This window comes from Asterias amurensis, chromosome 6 (assembly GCF_032118995.1).
Source record: "Asterias amurensis chromosome 6, ASM3211899v1".
NCBI classification, from domain to species: Eukaryota; Metazoa; Echinodermata; class Asteroidea; order Forcipulatida; family Asteriidae; genus Asterias; species Asterias amurensis.
Window position 1 is genome coordinate 25517861 of NC_092653.1, and position 27972 is coordinate 25545832.

At 39.6% G+C, this 27972-nt stretch overlaps 1 protein-coding gene across 1 annotated transcript; it reads left to right on the forward strand.

The window, feature by feature from the left end:
• The first annotated feature begins 159 nt into the window (after nucleotides 1–159).
• LOC139939022 (gamma-secretase-activating protein-like) lies at nucleotides 160–27969 on the forward strand. The gene is made up of 22 exons (XM_071934733.1): nucleotides 160–297; nucleotides 1047–1186; nucleotides 1788–1956; nucleotides 2431–2595; nucleotides 3328–3377; nucleotides 3838–4017; nucleotides 4263–4306; nucleotides 4826–4866; nucleotides 5559–6155; nucleotides 6870–7079; nucleotides 7623–7783; nucleotides 8802–8969; nucleotides 9815–9889; nucleotides 10513–10701; nucleotides 11537–11728; nucleotides 12278–12465; nucleotides 13128–13219; nucleotides 14211–14395; nucleotides 15258–15348; nucleotides 24464–24532; nucleotides 24970–25047; nucleotides 26421–27969. Exons 1-22 carry the CDS (start codon nucleotides 183–185, stop codon nucleotides 26549–26551), a joined length of 3330 nt encoding a protein of 1109 aa, XP_071790834.1. The 5' UTR covers nucleotides 160–182; the 3' UTR covers nucleotides 26552–27969.
• Nucleotides 27970–27972: the final 3 nt, after the last annotated feature.

Genomic DNA, 27972 nt, shown 5'->3' on the forward strand with positions numbered 1-27972 from the left:
ACATGTGTAAATGCCGCCTTGACTTATACAAGTTTATTCATCATGGATCGCATGCCAATGACTTTACTTTATGAACGACTTGTACAAGTTTATTATAGCTTGTTCATGTTCACTTTATTGTCAACAGAGGGCGCAAGTCCAATCTAGCAGTAGGCGATTGTAAAGTAAAAAAGTAAAAAGTCATGGCAAGTTTGTGCAATTTTTCCTGCTGTTTTGACATAAACAAAGATATTTTATGCTTCGTAAAATCTCTTCGAGACAAGCTTCCTATTAATACATCAGCTGCAGGTGATGAAAGTGAGTACATATTATTTACGAACGTCTAAAAAAGAAATGTCATTCATGTCAAAAAGTTTACCCAAAAAGTTTTTCACTATCATCAGCAGTCATTGTTGTGTGTGTCACTGTCAGTCAGGTGATTGTTTTTTTTCTGGTCATGAGGTTGTCACTTCTTATCTTTATTCTGAAACTAAATTGTATTGTCGTAAAAAAAAACTAATTATGGAAACAACTCACCAATTTTTGAAGGAGATAAGGAATTAGGAATAAATGTCAGTTCAAGTTTGATAGATTTAGGTTGGAGAAGAAAACCAGTAGTGGAAAGATATGATGTTCGTTCTGCTATGGTAGCCAAACGAATCTCATGACTGCTGAGTTGTATCGTAGTGGTAGCAAACATTGTGTAAGGTATCGATTGCCTTGTTTAGTAGAGTGCTGGCACACAAATCTGGAGGCCCTAGGCTCAAATCCCGTTATTTCTTTTTCAACCCCAAAAAGTCAAGAGAAAGTTCAAGCGGACATTTCATAGCATTTGTGTCGCTGAAACTCTTACGCACTCTGTACTTTACCAGAAAGGACCTTCCTTGGCTTAGTAGTGAGTAGACTTGATAATGACTTGATCTTGATAGACTTGATGTCTTTTTTCATTAAATCATGAAACATGATTTCAACATTTTTATTAGTTCTCTCTTTGTTAACAGTTCCCGGGTCTATCTATGGTGATTGATTGATGACAAAACTTTCATTTCTTTCTCCCTGTCATGTAGAAAAGCCAGAGCTGACTGTCCGCATCGTTGGGCAAGAACGTTCTGATGAAGTCTTGTATGTATGGGATGATGTTTCACCATTCTCCAGAGAAGCTGTCACTCATGTTGGATTGTATGATCCAGCCAAACAGAAGAACTCGGTGAGTAAGGCCGTGTCAGAATTGGTGGCTACGGCTGTGGCTACGACCGTTGGCAGGGGTGTTGCTAAGGGCGTCCTATACGTCAATGCATGATGACGCGGCGATCCGGCCGTAGCCGTAGGTGCCAATTCGGATATGGCCTAAGACTTTAAAAATATTGTTAATTGTCCAGGTGTTTCCATACATTGTCCCACGCCATGGTCACGGTCTGAGGACTTATTACTCCAGAGAAACCAGAAAAGGCTTTGAATCAACTGCAACGCTGAGACCCAGATTTCTGGCCCTATTGTTAGAACAAAGATTGAAATTTCAATTGGTTTAATTCGTTATTATTTCACACTGATACGATCATTTACACAGTTTACAAGCCTAGAGCAGAGAGATTTATGTTTGTACTTTGACATCTGTGCAAAAACTTACCTATATGGTAAGCCGGAGTTCCAACTTCAGTAACTCTACTTTTCAGTGGATCTAATAAACAGTAAACGCTTTGATACGCCCCTAGGGGTGTGCTAAAGCGCAAATACTTATCCAGTATTATAATTCATATTATACAAGTGAAACTCCATTGCTAATTGTTCTTGTTCCCTTTTCTTTCTAGGTGTTATTTGTTCATGAGAGTAAGCTGAATATTATTAGCTGCACCATGAACCAAGAGTGCAGTATTATTGCTTATGTGACACTAGAGGGGCTATCTACTCATGCTGAAACGACGACAGAATCATCACCGCAGGCTAGCTTTGGGAAGTCAAGGGTGTCGCCCTTTTGCTGTAAGTATATCCTGATAATTTATTCTGAAATTGACTGAGGCGGGACTTGAAACTGAGACCTCTGGATTAACATTCTGGGCCCAATTTCATAAAGCCTGTAAGAACAAAAATTTGCTTAGCATGAAATTTCTTCCTTAACGTCTCTGAACTACAATATCAACCTCTAACTTCGCAGTACTCATTTATACCCCTGAGTTAAACCAGGGGCCAATTTCATAGAGCTGCTGAAGCAAAACAATTGCTTATCACGAAATAGCTCGCTTATTTTACACATACTACCAGGACTACTAGCAAAAATTTCATGCCATATACATTGCTTGTAACTGGTATTTTGCTGTTGTTTACTTAGCATAACATTTGAGTGGAGTCTTGACCAGTAATCTGACTTGACTAAGCAAGGATTTTTTTGTTTAAGCAAATCAGCTGTATGAAATTGGGCCCAGATATTAAGACGTACCTGTTGATATCTTTTAGTGTACAGAGCATTCTTGGCTGAGATTCAGCCTCAGAATCGGATCTTTGATCTCAACGTGGAGCGGCGGAATCTTCTCAGAGTGCAGTTCCTCTGGGGTCGTCAACCGAAGGACCGGGACGCAGCGAGCCGCGAGTCACGCCTCTTGTTTCTGCTTCATAAAGAATGTAAGTGACTTGTTACCGACCCTCTGATGCCAAGTTTATTATCTTTGACTTGTTTTTACTCTTTTATCTAGGCTTTTCTATTTAACACTACAACCCCTTTCTCACCGAAGGTCTGTAGCCAGCCTCTCTCTGTTTTACAGATATTTCCATGGTAAATGTTCCACCAGTCTATCCAACCTTGTTCCTCCTGTCAGGGTGTTTGAGCGTGAGACCAGGCTTTCTGCTTGTTCTCATCCTTATACTGTGGCTGTGCCGAGATGTAGAACAAAGAGCTACCCCTGGTGCATGTTTCCCTTCATCCTATGATCTGCCATCTTTAAAGAGGAATATCAATTCCTACCATCAGCTCCACTGAGTTTCTGCATTTCTATGTTTTCTTTCTTGTAGCCCTTTACCTAGAGTTGCTTTTAGCCTTGTTTTGGGCGAACTTGCATATTAAAAAAAATATATATATAACAATTTTAAAAAACAGAGTTAATTCCTATGGATTAACGGAAAAAAGAAGATACTTGTAAGAGAAAACAATGAAACACCCCAGATTGCAGAGAAGGGCTTCTAAAACCAAGGATAAATAAAAATTAGTGTAAGCAGGCTTCGCGCTCGCAAGGTTTCATGCATTGCGCTCATAGCTCAGGCTTTTTTGACATCCCTGTATAATGCAAGTCAGGCATAAGTTTTATTTTTGCTCGACAACTTTTTAAACAAACTTTCTTGTTTCTGTTTTTGTTGCAGCTATTGGGCTTTACAGCCTCTCACTTGCAAGAATGGGCAACAAAGGAGTGGTGAGTATTCATCCTGCAAAGTTATTGAATATAAAATAATGAAAATAAATGTTCTAGTTCTAATAGCAGGGATGTGATTCCTCCATTTTAAAATGGAATTATGTGGGTTTTTTGCCCTAAAAAATAAAATCTTTTTTTTTTATCCACGTAAACATACCTTTACTCTATACGCAAACAATGTTTTCAAATTTTTGTTGATCTCTCTTATGTTTCCAACCTGAAAGTTTGAATTTGGTGAGTCAAACAAAACAACTGTGAAAATCATTCAAAATATAATTTCATCCGCTACAAAATTAACTCAACTTGTAACACATGAAAATAATCACACCAACAGTTATCAAATGATTTCTGGATACAGCGGGAAATTGATTGAATTTTTACGGCGCAGTAAGGAGTGTATGGCGCTGTTCCAATATTGTGTGCGAGCTAAAGGGTTAAACCATTTTTTTCTGATTTGTAGATGATGAGTGCGCCACCAGATACTCAGCAGGTATTAGGAAAGTTCATCTGGGCTCAATGGGACGTCAGTAATCAGCAGTTATATGTGCTTCTGATGAGATCTCGTCAAGGGGAAGATAAACCTGCCCCCATCTTGCGATGTCTGGAGTTCAATAGTAAAACAACTCTCTTTACAAAAATAGTAAGTGTTTCTTACAGGCCATTTGTCCTCTCGCACAACTCGGAACACACCTCCACAAATACGCCAACAAATATCCACAGGATACTTTGCATAAGTGGTTCCCAGCTGTCATCACTGATAATTCTGAATATTTCTGCTATTGAAAGACTGTTAATTGTATGTATATGTATTTATTTTTATGTACAAGAGTGCTGAAATTCCAAACTCTAATTTTTACTGTACTTGTGTTTTCTTTTTCTGTGTAGTTGGAACTCACCCTGCCGTTCCCAATCAAGTATAGTGTTGGAAAGTAAGTACACATTAGACAAAGGATTCGGGTACTTTTTCAAAATGTCCACAGATTTACAGTAAACTTACAGGGTTTGAAGATAATGATAGTGGAAAGCTTCCCTTCAAATATTACTAACTGAGGTTGTGTAGTTTGTGAGAAATACGTAAAACAAGTCACAAAATAATTTTCGTCTCGGGAAGACGACAATTATTTTAGCATGTAAAATCCCATTAACCAGTTATGATATTATACCATAACCATAGCATAACTGGTTGATACGTTTTTACATGCTAAAACTGAGACGAACATTGTTTGTTTTACTAATTTCTCAAAAACTACAGCACCTCAGTAAGTAAACTTTCAAGGGAAGCTTTCTACTATCATAATCTTCTGTGTAACTGTGTAAGCTTAATGTAAATCTGTGGACATTGTGGTTTGTGTAAGGAAAAAGTACATAGACCCTTTTAGCACATGTTTTCTTTGGATTTGTGAGCTAATAATGTGTATCACTTTTTTATATTTTTGTGTTGTTTTCAGAGAGCAGTATTCACATGTGGCACCAAGCCGAACAATGTCAGGTATGAACATAATATTTCCTATAGCAGTCTCTTTTTATACTTTCATTCTGTTATAGAGTGTCATGGCCGAGTGGTTAAGAGCATCAAATTCAAGTTCTGGTGCTAAGTCACCGGAGTGTGGGTTCGAATCCCGGTCGTGACACTTGTGTCCTTGAGCAAGATACTTTACTATAATTGCTTTTCTTCACCCAGGGGTATAAATGGGTACCTGCGAGGGTAGAGGTTGATATTGTGTATGAAAAAGCCACAAGCGCCTTACAGGCAGCTCAGGGCTGTATACTCCCAAGGGAGCTGAGAAACATTACAGGGATGTTATTGGCCCTATGACCAGGGCACTAATGTAAAGCGCATTGATACGGTTATTGTGCAATGCGCTATATAAGAATTTGTTATTTGTTATTATTATATGGCAAAACAGCTTATCTCTGTGCATGACTTTCTCAAAATTTCGTTTTCTAGTTTGGCTTTTTCGCCATGGAAGGGCGAGCTGAATTATGTTTTCCTCATCTTTTTCTGTCTTTGCCCCAAGGCTATTGAATAAACTGCCCACTCTTATTAGGAATTCAACTGGTCTGACTGCTCACTGGCGTTCCCTTCCAGGACCAATCTTTTCTCTGGTCGCAATCTTTCTAGGCTTCTTGTCTCTTACAACCAGCATACCTAAACTTCATCTTTTATTCCACTTTCTCCAGAGAGTTCCTTCAATATGGAGGTGATAGTTCAACCCGGTGGTTCTTTCTGTGTCTGCTACCAACACCCAACCAAACCCAAACTCCAACAATCCACAAAGCATTCCACTCAAGACAAAGCCACACCCCACACACCCGATCTCTCCCCAATCAGCGAGAGTGACAGTCACAAGCACAAGAATCGCCGAACAACTCTACCAGATCTTGAAACCGACTTAGTCTCTGACGTTAATCGACGAAGAGCAGTTTCAGATCTCTCATCGACACCATCCCCACAAAGCACCTGGTACCGCGATCTTTCACCCGATGCGTCCTCACCTGGTTCGTCATTTGAAAGTCTCAACTATCCATCGTTAAGCTTTGACTCCCTGTCCTCCACCCCGCCGGGTACCTTAAAGTCACCTCCTAGCCCCCTCTTCACACCCTTTCGATGGGGAGACCGGCAGCTTTCCACCCCTAGTCCAACCGCTGAGAAACTGGACACCGTTGATCTGAATTACTCTGTTCTGACTCTACATCACATGACAGTCTTACATTGCAGTGTACCTCAAATACCAAGAGAATTGGCAGAGACCACGAAACTCTATTTTACGCCCTTGGGTAAGTTTAATCTTGCACAAGATTTGTGCATGTTATTCTGTCTTCGATAAGCGAACTGGGCCCAATTTTAAAGAGCTGCTTAAGCACAAAAAGGAGCTTAGCACAAAACGTGCATTGGTTTCCTGCTCATTTTTGCTTAGCGGAAAATTATTAAGAACCACCACAAGTTGCGAATTATTTTAGCGTCCTTAGGGTCTGAACTGATGTTTGTGCGTTATTCCCTCTTCTGAAGCGAACTGGGCTCAATTTCATTGGGCTGCTTAACACTTAAGCACAACAAGTAGCTTAGCACACTTATATAATGCTTACCAGAATAGGGTAACCATCCAAAATAGCATGTCTCATGTACAATTTTTGGGTGGTATCCTGCTCATCATGCTCATTGTGCTTAGCAGAAAACAATAAGAACCACCACAGCTTGCGCTTTTTTTACGTACTCTGGCTTTGAACTACGCTCTTGAAGGGGCACAGCAAGTTTCTCTGATAAGGGGCACTTCTATGAGGAAAATGTCAAAAATTGTATTGGAATTTTGCAAAGGGCACCACAGCAAAAGCACAGGGCACCACGGCAATTGCTGTCAACAGCTGTGGGTACTGGAGGTTCTTTCGAGGCCTGTGTATTACTGCAAACCTTAGATGATCAGGAAGTTTTTTGTAATTTGTATTATTTACACAGGATCGATAAACTTTCTGGTTTAATTTTTCTACCTTCAGAGAGTTATATTTTAGTATACTCCCCTGGTAACCTGCTCCACCTACTGAATGTTAGTCCTGAAGTTGTACCATGTTTGCATGTGGCCTTTCATGGTGCGTCGGTACCCACTAGTCCTGTCATGGAAGATGACGATGCATCACTATGTGACACCCAACATGGCTGCCAAACATTGACACATTTGAACCGGGTGAAAACGGCCAGCTCTAGTGGTAAGTTTTTTATGGGAAGCTTTATTTTATTGCCTTTCTGCCTCCAAAAACCAGAGTAATTTGAACCTGCATCCTAGATTAATGTGCCGGCGCTCTACCAAGGAGATATCTAGCCCTAATAATAAATAATAATAATAATAACACTTGTAGTGCGCACGTATCCACCCTGCTGGGTGTTCAAGGCACAGAAAATCTTTGTGCGGGGGTGCCAGTCAGAAGCCATTAACGGCTGCCGTGTAGCCAGGGATCACTTCCTTGGGAAGTGCCAACCTGGGAAGTGCCAGCCAGGGGATCACCTTAAGGGGATGCGACTTTTAATTTTAAATATTGAGTAATAAACCAAAAGGGAAACTGACTTCATAAACTTGAATAAATCTTTAGTTGCACAAATACAAATGTACTAGAGCAGATTCAAACCTTTGACTTCTGGCTCCTTAATCCTGCTCCAGTCAATTTTCCTTTGATCAACCCAAAGTTACCGGGTCAGTTAACCTTGTGGGTAATTATCTTGATTTTTTTTCATTTTTTGTCTCTTTCTTGAAGGTGACTGTATTTTCAATACAGAGACAGGTAAAATGTTTAGAGTGAGTATAAACAAGGAAGCAATACCTAAACTGTTGGTCCAGGACGTCTGTCACTCCAACAAACTGGCGCTCATCCACCTGGTAACCCTACACCTCAGAGACTCTGTGCTGATTCAGAAGGTAGTTTAAGCCCCTTTCATATGCAAGCAATAAGCCATTTGCGAGTTAGGTTTGAATAGTGTCTGGTACACTGACTCGCTTTGTTATAATGCACCCTTTATATTTGAATTCCTCAGACCATTGAGACAGTTGCTACGCCACGTGATAAGGGGCAAGCTTTTCGGGGTTACATAAGAGACGGTGAACACCCATACACAATTCTGAATGGATGTGTATGGCACAATGGTACCAGGGTTTGCTCATCTGGAGGTTGCTATACAAAAGCTTGCCTCTAATCATGTGGCGTAGCAACTCTCTCGATAGTCTGAGAAGTTCAAATGTAAGCGGTGCATTGTAACTATAGCGAGTCATTGCAACAGACATTATTCAAATCTAACTCACAAATGGCTTATTTAGCAAGGGTGTAAATTATAGCATGGTTGTAAAAAAAAACTTAATTTTGTTTGCCCAACTAGCAAGGCCAGGTGGCTACACATCTAACTGATTTGGGCTGTTGACCCATATCAACTGTCACTGGGGCGGAAACAGGGTTACCCCTTCACAGGCCGTAAGGATGTAGGCATGGGTATCATCCACTAGGAGCCACCTACTCCTGGGGCTGAAACAGGGTTACCCCTTCACAGTCCTTAAGGATGTAGGCATGGGTATCATCCACTAGGAGCCTGGCTGGTACAGCAGAATTCCCAACTTTTTACAAAGCAAGTATGGTCAAGTGTCTTGCTGAAGGGCACGAGTGTCATGACCGGGATTCAAACCCACGCACTGCTGCTGACGGTGAACTGCGGCCTCGGACGTGCCACGAATACAGGCTTAAGGCCCCATCCCACTGCAGCGATAACTAGAACGATAACGATAACGACGCAAAGAGAACGCAATCCATTGGTTGAATGAGCATGGAAGTATTCTGCGCGTATTCAACCAATAGGATGCGTTCTCTCTGCCTCGTGATTGTTATCGTTTTCGTTATCGCTGCAGTGTGACTCAGCCTTTACTGTGTTTTTATTTGGTTCTATCTTAGGTGATAAATGTACTGTGTGAAGACTCCACCAATCTGAATCTATCGGAGTTACTGGCAGAGCATCTAATGGGAGCAACATTCAGTGCCATTAGGAGGCAGTTTGATCGAGATATACTCCGTCTGTTACAGTTCACTAATACTGATACATCAAGAGGGCAACTGGCTGAGGTAGGAATTGAAATCACATCAGCAGATGATCAAAATAGAAAAGTCTGCTATGTGCTGTTAATGTCTGTAGTAAGTTTAGTTTCATTAGTTTTAGTTTTGAGAAAATAGAATTAGCTGCTGCAAACAACTTACCAACCAAATGAACCGAGAGTATAAATGCAAAAAATAGTTAATGTCCTGACGTTTCGACCCTAGCAGAGTCTTTCTCGAAGGCTAGTTTTAGTTTCATTAGACTTTACACTGGCATATATACAAATCGATACATAAAAGACAAAGAAGCAAAAAAGCTAAAAATATCAAGCCAGTGAGTGGCAAGGAGGAACAGGTGACCAGCACCTTTACAAAGCCGTCCTGCCACAAAAAATGACCCTTTATACCCACCCCATAGTTAAAAAAAAGACACCCATCCCACTGCCAAAAAAAAAAAAAAAAGGAGGGGGGGGGGGTTGAAGGCAGGACTGACAATTACAGATGACAACAAGAGTAGTATTATTTGTGAGAAAGTAGAATTAGCTGTTGCAAATTACTTACCAACCAAAAGTTTTATTTGTATGATTGTTTCTGTTCAATATTTAGTCTGATTATTTCTGCACACAAGCTGAACATGGTCCAGCCAAAACCAAGCACATTACTTAGCATTAATAAACATTAACCAGTTAACATGGTTAACGCTGAAAGACATATTAATACCTAACCTCTGCACAAATGCGCATCCACCATCGTCAGTGTCAAGACTGTTACTTGACCCAATGCTCTGCTGATTTTAAAACAGATAAGCTTGACTTTATAGCACTTGACCCTGAGAACGGTGAAGTTAAACCGACTTTTTATTTATTTGTCCACAGACATCAGATGGTGAGAGATTGGCCAGCTTTAGACACTGCAGTTATAACATCAAACCAAATGTTTTCGTTCACAAGGTACTGGTATATTTGGACTTGCCAGACAAGTTGAGGGACACACCTGATCTGTCAACATTCAATGCAACCTCAAGACTTATCTTTTCAATCTGTCGTTTAATCAAACCATGGAGACTTGCTAGCAACCGGCTCCTTGGAATGGTTTACAGATACTGTGCTCGCCTCTCACCAAGGTGACCCCGGTTCAATTCCAGGCCAGGGCCATATGTGAGTTGAGTTGTGCGTTGGTTCTCTGCTGTACCACGAGGGTTTTCCAGACCATCAGGTTTTCCTCCCTCAGGAAAAATCAAACACTTTCGATCTTGGCTGTGCTCCAGGGTCATAAGGGGTTGATGGGTGGCAGCCAAAAGCGCCCTTGCATGCCTGCTTCTCGAATACGTTGTAGCCGCGTCCTTCGCAACTTAGCTCTTAGCTTGGAGTAAGAATGCTAAGCCCCCCAAACGATTATTATTATTATTATTATTATTATTATTATTATTATTATTATTATTATTATTATTATTATTATTATTATTATTATTATTATTATTATTATTATTATTATTATTATTATTATTATTATTATTAGAGCAGTGTCTTACCAACTAGTGTCTTACCAATCTATAATGCTATTCCTTGAACAGAAAGATTGGATGGAACGTCGTCTGTCGATGGAGGTAAGCTCAACCAACATGTGGGAGACATTAGAGCAGAGAATACGAAGCTTTTGTCCACCACCGGATCCATTCCTCTTTACCAAACCACCTCAACGATTCCATCCAAGTTTCATTGAAAGAGAGATTCGCAAACAGAGAGCACAGTCACTTAATGAGGTAAGATGTTCATGCAAAACTCATTCCTCCGTACTAACCTACCTGTACGAGACAGCTGTTCGCCTCACCAACATCAGGCTTTGCACATTCCACGGACACAACGTTCCTGGAGACACCGACTCGTTTCTGTTTCAGTGCAACACTATTGGAACTCGCTACCTCCTAGCCTTTGGCAGGAAAGCTCCCTCACCAACTTCATATCACAACCAACAACTTTTGTTTTTGTCAACGCTAAAGACTGTTTGGATTACTCCAGTTTGCTTTTATTTCATTTATGCCAAGACTGTACTGTAGTTAAACATAATTTTCTCATAACCTGCGCCAGGAGTGTCAAGTTGACAGGAATGCTTTATAATCCATATGAGCAAACCACACTTAATGGTAATACTAGGTTCTTAAACTACAATTGGAGCAAGTTTGAGTGTGCACAATGGTTAACTTAAGGTTGACCATTTTGACTCAAACCCAGGCTGGTTGACCATTGGTTGACTACTGTGGTTGACCATTTGGAACCAGCCTCAAGCCCATGGTTTCTTCACTGGTCCCAACGTCATGTTCCTAACATGTGTTATTAAGCGCAGAAGGGAACCAGTGACACTTTAGCGAAAAGGTGGAAGGTTGACTAGACTACCAACAAGTCGTTCGGGTGAGTACGTCACTGCGCATGTGCGTTGCTAGTCTGTAGTCGACCCTTTGTGGACTAAATGTGCGCACTCGAACTTGCTCTTGGGCGTTTACACACTAGTTTACCCAAACCTAATTGTGTTGTAGCATTGTGTCCGCCCTGTCTCAAAAAGGCTTACTCAGCAAGCCACTCCTTCTTGTTCTTCATCAGAGTAATCTTGCAAGGCAGAATCAAACCCATAGGACGTCCTTCCTGAAGAAGGTTGCCGCCTCAGCCCGACGTGCCATCACACCCTCTAAGAAAGCAGTCATCACAATCCAGCCTGAGAAAGATAACTCTTTGGTTCTAATGGAGGAAGATACACCACTGACTGACAATACACAAGACACTATCTTAGCAATGGTAGGTATTATCTTGATTATTGACCATGATTAGAACAGGTAGTAGTTAAAAAGTTCTTTTCAGAACTGAGAAGTCTCCCGAACAATCCGATAAATCTACTCCGCGGTAGTGGAACATAGCAAGACAGTTCTCTAAAGAACAAACTCTACCTGGCAAGTAGATACACACATGGTGTTACCGCAAATCAAATATAGACAGAACAGGCTAGTTTAATTGAGGCCAATTAAAAACTCAATCTGCGTCATTGAAGTTAATAATCAAGAAGTCTCCTCGATCCACTAAGTGAAAGAAGTAGTCCAGTCCGATTTCCTAACCTCTCGTAGGTACAGTAGTTAATAAGAAGGAAGGTTTTTTTCAGAACTTGTCTCGGAATTCTGAAAGTTATTTCACAGCAGTAGAAAAACAGGTGTACAGGCACGTTAATCTGGAGGTCGTTGGTTCGAATTCCACTCTTGTCAATTTTTCTTTGTTCAACCCCAAAAATCATTACCCAGTCAGTTTCCCTTGTGGTTTATATTGATAACTTATATAATAATGTTTTTATTGTAGACTGCGGAGAAGTTATTGGCCCACCTCGAGAGATACTCCAGCCAGTCAGTAAGCCGTGACAGACTGGTCAATATTGCTCAGGAGTATGTGACATGCCAACTACAGCAAGCCAAGCAGCTGGTACTGCTGTTGCTACACTCCTGTGGTTACCAGGACGCTCGTACTATACCGCGCAGCAACGTCACACTGTACGTACACAAACAATATCTTTACTTCTTGTTGTTATGTACTTTGGGAATGTTAATTTTGATTTTACCCTTACAGTGATATGTGTTAGCAATGTATATTCAGTACTTTCCAGAGTTCTGTGAAAAAAATCACAGACTTCTTACACGTGGGATTCAAACCCACAACCTATGCTATTCTAGAGCAGATTTCTTACCAAATAGACTACCGAGATTGCCCAGGTTAGAGGCAGTTTGAATCCTATGTTTTAGCAGCGGGTACAGCAAATATCTGTATCATGTATTCTGGGGTTGACCCAAAAACAAAAAAACCTGGTCGCTGGGCCTTAAATCATTTCTTACACCATCTCAGCTCCCTGGGGAGTATACAGCCTGCCCGACATTAATATGCGCTACTCGGCTAAATCAATCACAAGAACCATCTCTGCCCTCACAGGTACCCATTTACCCCTGGGTGGAGAGAAGCAATTATAGTTAGGTGTCTTGCTCAGGGACACAAGTGTCACGACCGCGATTCAAACCTACACTCTGCTGAACAGAAACACCAGAGCTTGAGTTCGGTGCTCTTATCCACTCAGCCACGACGCCCTTTGCATCCTCTGGTTAAAGATGCTTTATAAATATCCTGTTCGTTATAATATTATTATTATTATCTGTTATTGAAGGAAAGAGCCGTCTTCTCAAGCTTATCAACTCTTCCGATTGATTGAGAGATTCTTCATGGCTGTACAGTCCGTCTGCTTCCCGGTCCCTCCTGGTAAATATCAACTCTTATCAATCATTAATGTTTATATTAGTATATATTTAGTTTGCGGGAACACCATGTGTTTGCTGTAACACCATGTGTTTGCGGTAACACCATGTGTTTGCGGTAACACCATGTGTTTGCGGTAACACCATGTGTTTGCGGTAACACCATGTGTTTACGGTAACACCATGTGTTTGCGGTAACACCATGTGTTTGCGGTAACACCATGTGTTTGCGGTAACACCATGTGTTTACGGTAACACCATGTATTTGCGGTAACACCATGTGTTTGCAGTAACACCATGTGTTTGCGGTAACACCATGTGTTTGCAGTAACACCATGTGTGTATCTACTCTGTCAGGTAGATTGTGTTCTTTTGACAACTTGTCCTGCTTTATATTCTACTACCTCAGAGTAAATTTTCGGAATTTGGGAGACTTCTCAGTTTTGAAAAGAACTTTCCTGCGTATTCAGTACTGTACCTTCCCCAGGGACCTGAGAACGATTAAAGGGATGTTATTGGCCCAATGACCAGGGCATTGATACGTTATTGTGAAATGCGCTATATAACATGAACTAGGAATCTGAAGAAGGTGCCGTTTGGATCGAAAGCCAAGGCCATCTACCCTACTCATTATATAACAAGAACTAGTTAATAGAGAGAAGATCCGTGAACGCTGACTTAAGCTCGCTGGGCACTGTGTTCGCCACTCGGAGCTTGCCGCTTGCCAAACCATCCTCTGGGAGCCCACCCAAGGCAAGGCATCGCGTGGGAGAAGATGTCTCTCCTTTGTTGACATACTAAAACGAGACACCGGCTTGACCAGCGCTTAGGAACTTCGCTCCTGCATGCTGGACCGGAACATCTGGAGAAAAATCACTGGGCAGGCTCGAGCTTCTAGATGGCGCTCGACATGATGTTGATGACTAGTTAATATTTAGTTAATATTTATTATTATTATTAAAAAAAGAAATTCCATTCACTTTTTTTTTCTTCAGGTTTCCAGACGTATTTCACAATACAAGGATTACGTTGTCTAGATCCTAGTATGTTTCTTCAGTATGTAGACTATGGTGTACTAAGACTGACTGAGGAGTTTGTGTCTCGCCTGATGCATGAGGTCTCGGACGATGACCAAGACATGGTTAATATGAAGATTGAAATCGTCTCAAGATTACCGAAGGTAGGTTTTGTGGGATGTTGTGGCTGAGCGGATAAGAACACCGAACTCAAGCTCTGGTGTTTCTGTTCGGCAGAGTGTGGGTTCAAATCCTGGTGATGACACTTGTGTCCCTGAGCAAGACCCTTTACTGTAATTGTTTCTCTCCACCCAGGGGTTAGTGGAGAAATTCAAGATGACTGTACCATGATAAAGGTCTATAGGCGCTAGGCCCAAGGACACAAAGTGGATTGGACCCAAATGGGGCTAGAAACTGATTTGGGGCGTGTCATTGCCGAGCGGTTAATAGTACCAGATTCAAGCTCAGGGGTGGATTTCACGAAGGTAGTCCTAACTTAGGACTAGTCCTAGGCAATGCTTAGAGATAGGACTGGTCCTAAGTTAGGACCAGTAACTCATCCTAACTTAGGATTGGTCTACGAGACTTATAAAGCGCATTTTACAAAATTTAATGCGCTGGAAGAGTGCTATGGAAAAGACGCTTCTGAGAATAGATGTGTTTTTAATTTACTCTTGAATGTCTGGTGTTTGATCAGCAGATTGTGGGTTTGAATCCCGGTCGTGACACTTGGCTACGTAAAATTGGGGAGGTGGTGCTTTTTGCTCTACCAGCCAGGCTTCAGGCTGATGATACTCAAGCCTACATCCATATGAACTGTAAAAGGGGTAACCCTGTTCCAGCCACAGGAGTAGGTGGCAACGGCCCCTGGGAACAAACAAATTGTAGCCTACACATTGAAGTGGCCTTCAGGCCTTGTGTGTCTGGTGACTTGCATAAAATTGAAGTTAAATAAAAAAGTAAAGGTTTTGATATTTACCAATTGTTATATTTTTCTTGAAAATGTGTTTTTGTCGCTGTTCACAGGGCGGATTTATGCAAGCTTTGCAGCGATGGAATCATCCAATCAGCAAGCAGTATTTAGCTCAGCTCTACGTTGCTGATACACTCAAGGAAGGTAGGATCTTTAAGCATTTATTTCATTTCATTTATTCGATATTTTTTTAAGCATTTATTTCATTTCATTTATTCGAATATTTTTTTTTTCTACTTATTACAAACATTTTCGGCCTCTGAAAAATTACAAAAGTTTTGATTAAAAAAAATAGTCCTAAATTTATGTGTTGTTTAATGCATGTAAAATAATCCAGTGCACTTATCATAAAGAGAAGGGGTACGCCCCAGTGTTCCTGGCTGTGGCTGCTGTATGCGCCGTAGCACCTTATAAGGTGCTAAATAATTGGTACTCCTACTTTATCCTAAGGACCAAATATTATGCCTGGGATATTTTTTTCTGATTGTGAAGCCAGTGGTTCTAAGATAGAATCACTATACTAGCCAATACCCCAATGGAGAGAAAACAATGAAGGATTGTTGTAAGGGGTAACCCTGTTTCAGCCCCAGGAGTTGATAGCAACATGCCCCTGTTGGCAGTTGCTATCTAAGATAGAATCACTATATTAGCCAAGACCCCAATGGAGAGAAGACAATGAAGGATTGTTGTAAGAGGTAACCCTGTTTCAGCCCCAGGAGTAGATAGCAACATGCCCCTGTTGGCAGTTGCTATCTAAGATAGAATCACTATATTAGCCAAGACCCCAATGGAGAGAAGACATTGAAGGATTGTTGTAAGAGGTAACCCTGTTTCAGCCCCAGGAGTAGATAGCAACATGCCCCTGTTGGCAGTTGCTATCTAAGATAGAATCACTATGCTAGCCAAGACCCCAATGGAGAGAAGACAATGAAGGATTGTTGTAAGAGGTAACCCTGTTTCAGCCCCAGGAGTTGATGGCAACCTGCCCCTGTTGGCAGTTGATCTGGGTCGATATTATTAGTATACCGATAATCAATGTACAGCGGTTGAACATCGTGTGCGTTTTGACACTTCGAGAGATCAGGGCCCAATTTCATAGAGCTGCTTCAAAAGTAAAAAGTTTTGCTTAAGCAAAAAATTCATTGCTTAGTAAAATCAGATTACCGGTCAAGACTCCACTCAAATGTAATGCTAAGTAAACAACAGCTTAATACTAGTCTTAAGCAATGTATATGGCAGGAAATTTTGACCAGTAACATGTGTAATATAAGCAAGCTATTTTCGTGCTTAAGCAAAAATTTTTGCTTAAGCAGCTCTAGGAAATTGGCCCCTGGACAAGAACTGAAAATGCACAGAATTTTTTTAACAGATTTTCAATCACTTTTGTGAAAGGAATAAAAGAGTTGTGACTCTGTCTTGATCGTTTGTATTAAACCTTGCATGGTCGTGGTCATGCGACAATGATGAAGGACCTCGACCTTGCAAGGTTTTAAACGAACAGTCAATACCAAGTCGCCACTCTTTTATTCCATTTAAAATGCCCTTTTTATTACAAGAATATTACATTATTAATTTGTGCCATGAGATGTAATGATTGACCTTTCCTAATGTGAAATCGAAGCCGACAAGGCTGGACTCCTGTTGTCATGAATCAATAATGTTTGTGGGAGGGGTGGGGGAGGGGGGGTTAGGGATGAAACCTAGCAATTTTAAAAGCCTTTTAAAGCCATTGGACACTTTCGGTAAACAGTATTGTCCAAAAGCCATACTACATGTATCACAACGTATATATAAAATAACAAACCTGTGAAAATTTAGGCTCAATTGGTTATCGGAGTCAGGAGAAAATAACGGGAAAACCCATACCTTGTTTCCGCACGTTTCACCGTGTCATGACATGTGTTTAAAATAAATCCGTAATTGTTGTTATCGAGAATTGGTAATTGTTTTAATGTTTTCTCATGAAGTAAAGCATTTCATGGAATAATATTTCAATAGAAGTCTTTCACCATTACCTTCTGTAAACCCTGTAAGTAATTTGTAAATCTGTGAACTTTTTTTTTTTTTTCTGTTCCGAAAGTGTATAATGGCTTTAATAATTCGCTGTATATGCGTTTCTTTTACAAAAAGCATTGCCTATAGTTACAAATGACATGTCCGAGAAATATTAACTTGATCGGGATTTGACCCAAATGAGCACTATGTACTCAGTACTTTCCTGAGCTCAGTAAAAAAAAATCACAGGCATATTTCTTAGGTGGGATTCGAACCCACGACCTACTAAAACGGTCTATTAAAAGCGTTTGAAACCGTTTGACAGTTATCACTCGAAATTGCACGGTTTTCCTTTTACGTCGCGAACTACATTATCACGGTCAGCCAAATTTTGACTCCCATAAATGGCCGACTGTGTTAGTCGACAGGGTAAAAAGAAAACCGTGCAATTTCGAGACATATTTGTGTAGATCATTGTATTCTACTTTTACAATATCTTTCTAACCATATACATTTTACAACAAACGGTTACAGAACGATTTTCAAAGACCAACTCGACAGACCCAAGGCAACGTGTTGCTTTAAACCAATGTTGTATGAGAGAGATTGCCTGTTGCCACCTTGGTGTTTATATCCCCTTGTCAGAGTTTACCGAGTTCCCTTGATGAAAAGATCAAACAAATAAAGAAATAATGCGTTGCTATGACAACAGGTTCCAGGCCTTGATATTATTGATTTGGATTTCCCATTTAATCATTCCTATAGTTACAATCTGTTCCCTTCTAAATTTTTTAATGTTAAGACCTTGTTCGCACACTGGGTTCTTATAACACAAAAACAATTTGTTGTGTAGAGAGTTATTTTCAAGAGGGTCAAATTCAGTTTTGTGGTGTAATCATTTTCTAATTTATAGAAACATCACAAGGGAAGTTACGAGTCTCTTTGTCTAACACTTTGTGTAAGATGCTTTTTGATTTGATACGCTTTCATTGCAAAATTTAGAAATTTGTTGTCTATATGAAAGACAAATGGGAGTGGTCACGGGTGGACTTATTGAAAATTAAGTATTGAAATTAATTTATTCTTCAAAAGAACCATTAATGTAAAATACCTTTAATAATTGCCTTTGATTTGCTTCCAGAGCCCAATGTCATGTTAAGCACAAACAAAACTTGCTAAGAACAGACAAATTAATGTAATTTTGTATCTATATGTGAAATTGCCAAATAAATAATAATAATACCCAAAAAATCTTTGGAAAAACTAGCTTTGTAGCCAAAATACCATCGTCTTCCATTGCTGCAACTGGTACCCCTCCCATTTCTTGCTCAGCCATGAAATTTTCTAAGCAAATTTTTCTGCTTAACAGCTTCATGAAATTGGACCCAAGGCTCAAGTTTATAAAGCCTGTCAGCACAAAAAACTTGCTTAGCAAAAAGAAATAATTGCTTAACAGAAACGGGTTACCAGCCAAAATTACACTTAAGTTTTTAATACATTGTTGCTTAGCAAAGAAATTTGTCAAGCAGTATTTTATGCTAAACCGCTTTAATTATGAAACTGGACCCAGGTCAGTAAGAAGAATCCGGGGCTTTTAATTACGGTTGATTTTAATTAAGGTTAGAATCTAAGACAGACCAATATTATTTTCAGGTCAATGATTGTGCATCATGAGTGAAATTAAAGGCACTGGACACCTTTTGTTATTGTAAAAGACGAGTATTCTCACTTGGTGTATCCCAGCATAAGCACAAAATAACAAACCTGTGAAAATTTGGGCTCAATTGGTCATCGAAGTTGCAAGAAAATAATCAAAGAAGAAACACCCTTGTTGCAAAAATTTGTGTGCTTTCAGATGCCTGAGAAAAGCTCTCGGCCTGAAGCCTTTTTCAGATTCAAATATTTTCGTAAGAAATTACTTCTTTCTTGAAAACTACGTTACTTCAGAGGGAGCCGTTTCTCACAATGTTTTATACTAGCGTTCAACAGCTCATGTCCATTGCTTGATACAAAGTAGCTTTTTAGGCTAACATGTTTATTCATTAACTACCAATGTGTCCACAGCCATTGGACCCTTTCGGTACAGGAAAAAAAGTTCACAGATTTACAAATAACTTACAGGGTTTACAGAAGGTAGTGGTGAAAGATTTTTCTTGAAATATTATTCCATGAAATGCTTTACTTTTTGAGAAAACAGTAAAACAATATCAATTCTTGATAACGAGAATTACAGATTTATTTTAAACACATGTCATGTCAAGGCAAAATGCGCGGATACAAGGGTGGGTTTTCTCGTTATTTTTTCCCGACTCCGATGACCGATTGAGCCTAACTTTCACAGGTTTGTTATTTGATATAGAAGTTGTGAAACACGAAGTGTGGGGTTTGGACAATACTGTTTACCGAAAGGGTCCAATGGCTTTAACTACAAAAGACCAGGTACCGATTTTTAAAGCAATAAAATTCATCTCAATAATCAGTATTACCATAGTGATTCGTTTTGTGACATCTCACTCTACTGAGCAACTAAATCAGATATCCGTTTTTTTATATATTTTTTTCAAGAATGATTTGCTATGCATATATAGTTCATTGATTGCTACATTATGCGTATATACATTGATTACTATGCGTGTAGTACATTGATCGATTGCCGTGCAGCTTTATAGTGAAAATAACACATACCATGTGATGCGCTCTTAACCAATCAATAAGCAGAATCTTGTGTACTTTGTGGACATTCAACATGTTTATAATCTACATTATTCTACTTTACTTGGGTACCATTGTGGTTACACTGCTACGGTAATTTCTGTGCCAACATTTTAAATACTCGCATTCTACTTTAAAATATATTTGGTATATTGTTGAGAGTCATATACACAGTTTTCAAGTACTTTACTTGTACATAATGATCTCATTAGTTGGCGATTGGCTTTGTGTGGTATTGATGGCTAGCAGTGTGTAAAGCACTCCCTTCTCACCACTAGGTGGCCCTGGTTCAAATCCGTCTAAGGCCATATGTAAGTAGAGTTGTGTGTTGGTTCTCTTCTATTCCATGCACTCCAGTTTTCCTCCTTCCAGAAAGGTCAAATACTTCCAATCTCTGGCTGTGCTCCATGGTCATATATGGGTCAATGTTTGTGGCTGCTGAAGGCACCCTTGCATGCCTGTAGCTCGTTGTGGTAGCCATGTCCGTCTGAATTCAGCTTCTCAGCTAAGAGAAAGGGTGATTTGATTAGCCTCCCAAATTGTATACTATTATTAATTAAGTTGAAATTTACTTGCAGTTGTTGTTATAATTTTTACTTGAATCTCCTTGCAATCCCATTCAATTTAAAAACTCTTTCTTGCAATAATCAAACAAGCAGCCATATCCTTACTAGTTCTGTACTTCATGAAGCTTCAAAAATGCCCAGCGTTGAAGGCTTAATTCCTGTGTCTTTAAATCTCTGCCACTGTGAGTTTCAAAGTTACATGTAGACTACCTGACTACAGGTAATCACTTTTGGAGATCTAGGATTCATTACAACCTTCACTTGTACACGGTATCTCCCGCAGTTTTGTTGTCTTCAACCAAGGCGTTGGTGTCTGAGTGATTGGAGGCAATGTGGTGTGAGGTTTCTCAGTCGTGGTTATTTGTGGCGCAGTAGTGGTAGGCTTAGTTGTCGTACCAATCGTGGCCGTGGTTTTTTGAGGCGCAGTGGTGCTAGGCTTAGTTAGAGGCATGTCCATCTCAGCGTCAAAGTACCAGGTATTGGAGTCGGTGACAAACTCATCAGGATACTGAGCCCTGGTCGCGTTGATTAACTCGCACAGATGATTGGCAATGTTGTAATTGACTGAGTGACACTGAGGATCAGCATGACAGTAACTCACACAGAGGACGTGTGAGCTTGTATCAACCTGTCGATATGAAGCTTTTAACTTCATGTTTTCTACTGAGTGAAACTTCTTCATCTTGGTTTGACGATTACAGAAAGTTGGCGCAGTCACTACGGTAAAAGCAATTAATGCTAGAACTACTGAGGAGAAGAAACATAATTGGGCCATCTTGAACTTTAACGCAATCAATGACAACTCGATCAAATCTGTATGAAGTGCTGGTGATGTTACAAAATAGCTCCACGTTTTTAAAGTGTATAAAGTCAAGATGAACAGTAAAAAGCAGGACAGTTCTTTTCAGAACTGAGAAGTTTCCTGGAAATCCGCAAATGTACTCCGCGGTAGTAGAATGTATAGCAAGACAGTTCTCTCAAGAATAAACTCTACCTGGCAAGTAGACGCAGTGTTACTGCATCCCAAATATGCAGTGATACCTCACCATGCAATGCCTCAAATCCCGAATGAACAGTATCGATGTAAGCAGGGTATTAATATGTACACCATTTGAGTCCGTGCCAGCTTGCCTGGCAGTAGCGCTAGGAACACACAAAAGGAAACAGATACCTCTGCCTAGCCGGAGATTGTATAAGATCCTCGTTTAGTGAAATGTCACTCATCATGCTTGAGTTGCATCTAATTTAATAAAATCCCCTGTGACTGCTTTGTTGGTAGTTATTGATTCCACCGCGGCGCAGGTTCTGGAGTGGTGGGTATTGTTGGAGTCATTACGTATTGGTGGGGAGGTGTGGTTTCTTTCCACCTGGTCGAAGTTCTCTTTATGTCGTTTTAACAGAAAATTGATTAAGTTGTGTAAAATCTAGGTTAATGAAATCCTACCGATTTACAAACAGGGACCAATTTCATAAAGATGTTTAGCAGAAAATTCTGCTTGACAAATTTTCTCTTCTAAGCACAAAATGAATGGGGCACCAGTCGCAACAGTGTAAACCTTATGGACTGTTGGCTGGTAACCTGTTTTTGCTAGCAAGATTTTCCTCTGCTTAGCAGGGTTTTTTTGCTAAGGCTTTATGAAATTGGGCCAAGGGCAGAAAATATTGCTGTATAACATTGTTCTGCTCAGCACAATTAAAAGATTTGGGTACTTTTTGTAACAAAACATAATGTCCACAGATTTACATTAAACTTATCATACTCAGTTTAAAGATAATGATGTTAGAAAGCTTATCTTAAAATATTACTTGCTGAGGTGTCATAGTTTTTAAGAAATGAGTAAACAAAATACCCGGTAAGTCACAAATATAATTTTCGTCTCAGTGAGACGAAAATTATTTTAGCATGTAAAAACATATTAACCAGTTATGGTAAAATACCATAGCTAGTTAAAAAACATATTAACCTGTTATGGAAAAAAAAATAGCTGGTTAATACGTTTTTACATGCTTAAAACTGAGACTAAAATAATTTTTGTGACAGAGTGCTGAGTGAAATTTGTAAGTTTTGGGTAGGCCCGCCCTGAACCCTCACTGTCGCTTCAACACTGATGGCTAGTGTGTAAAGCACTCGGCTATTATCAATGTGGCCCTGGTTGGATTCCCTGCTAAGGCAATGAGTGGAGTTATGTGCGTTGCTTTCGCTCTTATCCCACAAGGCTTTTCTCCAGTGCACGCTGATTTCCTCCCTCTGTAGAAAAAAATCAATCACTTTTAATCTCTGGCTGTGCTCCACGGTCATGTGTAAAGGACAAGGTCAACGACTGCCAAAGGCACCCTTGCATGCCTGTAGTTAGTTGTAACCATGTCCTTCAACTGACGGCATAATGCCTTTCTATGCAACAAATTAAGGGCATGGGTTTCACCTCTGATTTCAACTTCTTTTGTTTCCCTTCATTTTGGTGATATAAAATTATAAGCCTCCTAAAAATTGTGAGCTAACTTGCATACGGTAGTTTTAAAAAACAGGGTTTCTGCGGATCGTTTGAGTATTTAAAAGTCTGTAATTGAACTAACTTAAAGCCATTGGACCCTTTCGGTACAGAAAAAAAGTTCACAGATTTACAAATAACTTACAGGGTTTACAGAAGGTAGTGGTGAAATACTTCTCTTGAAATATTATTCCATGAAATGCTTTACTTTTTGAGAAAACAGTAAAACAATATCAATTCTTGTTAACGAGAATTATGGATTTATTTTAAACACGTGTCATGACATGGCGAAACGCGCGGATACAAGGGTGGGTTTTCCCGTTATTTTCTCCCGACTCCGATGACTGATTAAGCCCAATTTTTCACAGGTTTGTTATTTGATATAGAAGTTGTGATACACGAAGTGTGGGCCTTGGACAATACTGTTTACCGAAAGGGTCCAATGGCTTTAAGGCCTGAAGAACCATTAAAAGATTCTTAAAAGTCTAAAAAGTTACTTCTTTTAAGAAGTAAAATTTAAAAAGTGTGCAGAAACCCTGACAAGTGCATGTTTCATTATTAAACGCTGGAACAAAATGTCAGTTCATACGACCTTGATATAAAGTGTCACTCATCATGCTTGAGTTGAGTCCAATTTAATAAAAAATCCCCGGTGACTGCTTTAATGGTAGTTATTGATTCCAACGCGACACAGATTCTTTAGTGGTGGCTATTGTTGGACCAATTACACTGGTGGATGGGCGACGATATTTTCAACAGGTTGAAGTTCTTTGTTCGATAGAAAATTGACTGAATTGTGTAAAATCCCGGTTAATTACATCCTTTTATTTGATACTCGCATCGAGCATCACATGTCACGCAAAACCAGGATGAAAAGGGGAAACCCACGCAATCCGGGCCCAATTTCATGGCTCTGCTTACCGTAAGCAAAGAATCGGCGCTAACTGGAATTCTGTACTTACGTCAAGCATATTTCACAGGTTAGCCGGGAATTTTGGCTTGTGCGTGTACGTACTCCATGTAACTAGGTATTCTCAGCTAAAAAGGCTAGGGCAGAAATTTGGCGCTTGCAGGTAAGCGGAGAATAGTGATCGTAAGCGCAGAACTCGGCGGTAAGCAGAGCCATGGAATTGGGTCATGTTAGGGGCTGAAACCTACATGTAACCCACACTCCTGTCTTTTTCCAAATCCAGAGACTGGCTGCTTAAAAGAGGGTAGATAGTAATATCAACCTTATAATAAGATGTTAAGTTTGCATCGGGGATAAAGAATATTAATTTTTGATTTTACCCTTACACCGATGTGTGTAAGCACTGTATACTCAGTACTTTCCCGAGTCCTGTGAAAAAATAAAATATCAACCTTATTCCCTGTTTCAGTTTCAGAATTCAATACAATACAATCAATTATATACAGTAAAAAGATGGTGCAAATGGTGTAGAATATTGACCTTAACACAAGTAGCATTAATTTTAATATTTCTGTTTTAATACAAAGATGGATCCAAAACAACTGATTACAGGAATCGTCCCTTTCGAAGTGGCTCGCAAATCTCTAATAACTCAGGTAACTACATTTGTAACTGCAACAATCGTATTAAGAGATGCATTTGTCTGCTGCCTCTTCTTTATTTGTATAAGTATTTTCTGTAATGTGTGATACAAAATAGTTTTTATAGACCACATGTCCTAGTAGTAACCAGCATTGGTGCCATGTTGATGTTTTCTTTCATCTATGGCACTGGACACGTTTGGTAATTGTCTAAGACCAGTTTTCTCACTTGGTATGATATTTGATGGAGTTGTTTCTCACAGTGTTTTATATTATCAAGAGTTCTTCATTGATCTATACAAAGTAATTTTTTATGCCTTTAAGCAATGTATAAATTGTGCCTGCAGTCTAGGCCGAAAAGCTCTTTTGCAAATATGTGATGTCACAAGTCACATGGTCTAAAGACTTTTAAATGTGTTAATTAAGATTTGTTCTTCTTTTTCACAATTTAGGGAGCCTTGATCCACAACCAGGCGTTGCGTCTACATTTCCCCCGCTGTCAACACTGCTGAGGCTTCTAGAAAACAGAGGTAGGTATCAGCTACCAAATGTTACATTTAGTAGCTAAGATTTGTTTATTAACATATAGACGATGTGACCTATGTTTACACTCAAACCCCCTCTGTTGACAAAACACTCTATACGTCATGGTTCGCCGGGCACTGAGTTGCGCAGTCACAGTAAGATTGCGTACACTTTCTAGCTGGCTGCCAAAACACAAAGGTTTTGCCCGGTGGTATGCGCGCGAATCATGTCATGGTTTTCGTGTGACGTCAGAGGTCACATCGTCTATACAGTCAACTCTCTTTATAACAAGGTCATTGGGACTGGCCGTATTACCTATTGGTGCAGTCACCGGAGTGTGGGTTAGAATCCCGGTCGTGACACTTGTGTCCTTGAGCAAGATACTTTACTATAATTGCTTCTCTTCACCCAGGGGTATAAATGGGTACCTGCGAGGGTAGAGGTTGATATTGTGTATGAAAAAGCCACAAGCACCTTACAGGCAGCTCAGGGCTGTATACTCCCAAGGGAGCTGAGAAACATTACAGGGATGTTATTGGCCCTATGACCAGGGCACTAATGTAAAGAGCATTGATACGGTTACTGTGAAATGCGCTATATAAGAATTTGTTGTTATTATTATTATTTTACCCATATAGTATGTACACACTGATGTGTGTAAGCTTTGTACACTCAGTACTTAACCAAGCTCTGTGAACATCACAGGGATATTACTTGGGTGGGATTCGAACCCATGACCTTTGCAATTCTAGAGCAGTGTCTTACCGGCTAAACCACCGAGACTGCCTCGTAGTTAAAGGCAGTTCCAAGTAATACATGTATGCCAGTGATTTGTTCACAGAGCTCGGGAAAGTACTAAACACACATGGGTGTATTTTGGGTAAAACCACATTTAATATTCTTTATCCCCAATGCAAATGTCCATCTATTAAAGGAACACGTTGCCTTGGATTGGATGAGTTGGTCTATAAGAAGCGTTTGAAACCGTTTGTTATAAAATCATATATGGTTAGAAAGATGTTTTAAAAGTAGAATACAATGATCCACACAAATTTGCCTCGAAATTGCACGGTTTTTCTTCTTGTCGACTAAAACGGTCGGCCATTTATGGAAGTCAAATTTTTGACTCCCATAAATGGCCGACCGTGTTAGTTCGCAAAGTAAAAGGAAAACCACGCAAATTCAAGGCAAATTTGTGTGGATCTCTACTTATAAAAACATCTTTCCAACCATATGCATTTTATAACAAACGGTTACAAACACTTTTTATAGACCAACTCGTCCCTGTTCCTTAAATAATTGCACCAGGGCTGGAAAACTTGTTGTTACAATTTTGCCTCCAGTCACTTTTATTTACTTTTTATTTTTTTCTTAACAGATCCTAAAGTTGGCTCAACCACACGAAGCAGAGATTCTGAGCATCATGTGGACACAAGATTTGTAGAGAAGGTTGCGTTGCTACATACAGTAGACAAGTATGGACCAGACCTTAGTGCAGTATCATTCTAGGTATGTCCCATGGTCTAGGTTTGTAGAGAAGGTTGCGTTGCTACATACAGTAGACACGTATGGACCAGACCTTAGTGCAGTATCATTCTAGGAATTATGGCCCATGGTCTAGGTTTCTTCTCAGAAAGATAAATCTATTCTAAGTTATGTCAATTATTTAAAGGCAGAACACTATTGGTAATTACTCAAATAATTGTTAGCATAAAACCTTACTTGGTAACGAGTAATGGGGAGAGGTTGATAGTATAAAACATTGTGAGAAACGGCTCCCTCTGAAGTGACGTAGTTCTCGAGCAAGAAGTAATTTTCCACGAATTTGATTTCGAGACCTCCGATTTAGAACTTCGATTTTTAGAGGTCTCGAAATTAAGCATCTGAAAGCACACATCTTCATGTGACAAGGGTGTTTTTTTCTTTCATAGTTATCTCGCAACTTCGACAACCAATTGAGCTCAAATTTTCACAGATTTGTTATTTTGTGCATGTGTTGAGATACACCAACTGAGAAGACTGCCGTCGATTTCACAAAACTCTTCCTAACTTAAGATTAATCTTAGGACTTAGGACGAGTCCCAACCCTGCACTGTAGCATGCAGACCGTAAGATTAATCCTAAGTTAAGAGGGGTTACTCGTCCTAACTCGAGATAAGACGAGTCCTAACTTTTTGTGAAATCGACGGCTGGTCTTTAACAACTACCAATAGTGTCCACTGTTATTAAAAAACAAATTTTTTATCTGAGCCAAATGATTTAAAGACTATGCAGTTGATGTACGACTCAAAGTAAGAAGGTTCTTTTCTATACTCAAGTCTTTATTACTTAAAAGTTTACATGTATAAGTCAATAACAATAATATTTATATTAGTATATTCTTGCCTTTAATTTTATGTTTTGGGGTGGAAGTCTTTTGACTAGCTTACACAAATCTCAGAGGTTAGCTGTAGCACCATGTGTAAATCTCTTTTGAGTTGTGTTGGTTCAGAAAAGAACCGGTGGTTGTTGAACAAAAGAGATTTAAACATGGTGCTACCACAAACCTTACCTTTTTCTCCCACCATGCAAAGTTTCAAATTCTACTTAAGACAAATTAAACCAGTGAAAACAGGTCTGTTTTCCTTTTGGGCATTGTGATGCTATTTTTGAAGGAACCGCAAATAAGATACAAGTGCTTGTTGTTTGATTCCAATATTGTTAATATTATATTCATTACTCATTTTATTCATTACTCATTTTATTCTATCGTATTATTCATTTTGTGCCTAGCTTAAAGCTCCAGCTTAAACAAATACACAGTATTCTATTTGTACATGCCTTTATTTTATAATTATAAAATATGTTGCAATATGAAATAATAGTATTAAAACTTATCAAAGATATTTGTACAAATCACTAAATAACAAGTTTGTCTATTTGAATAATAA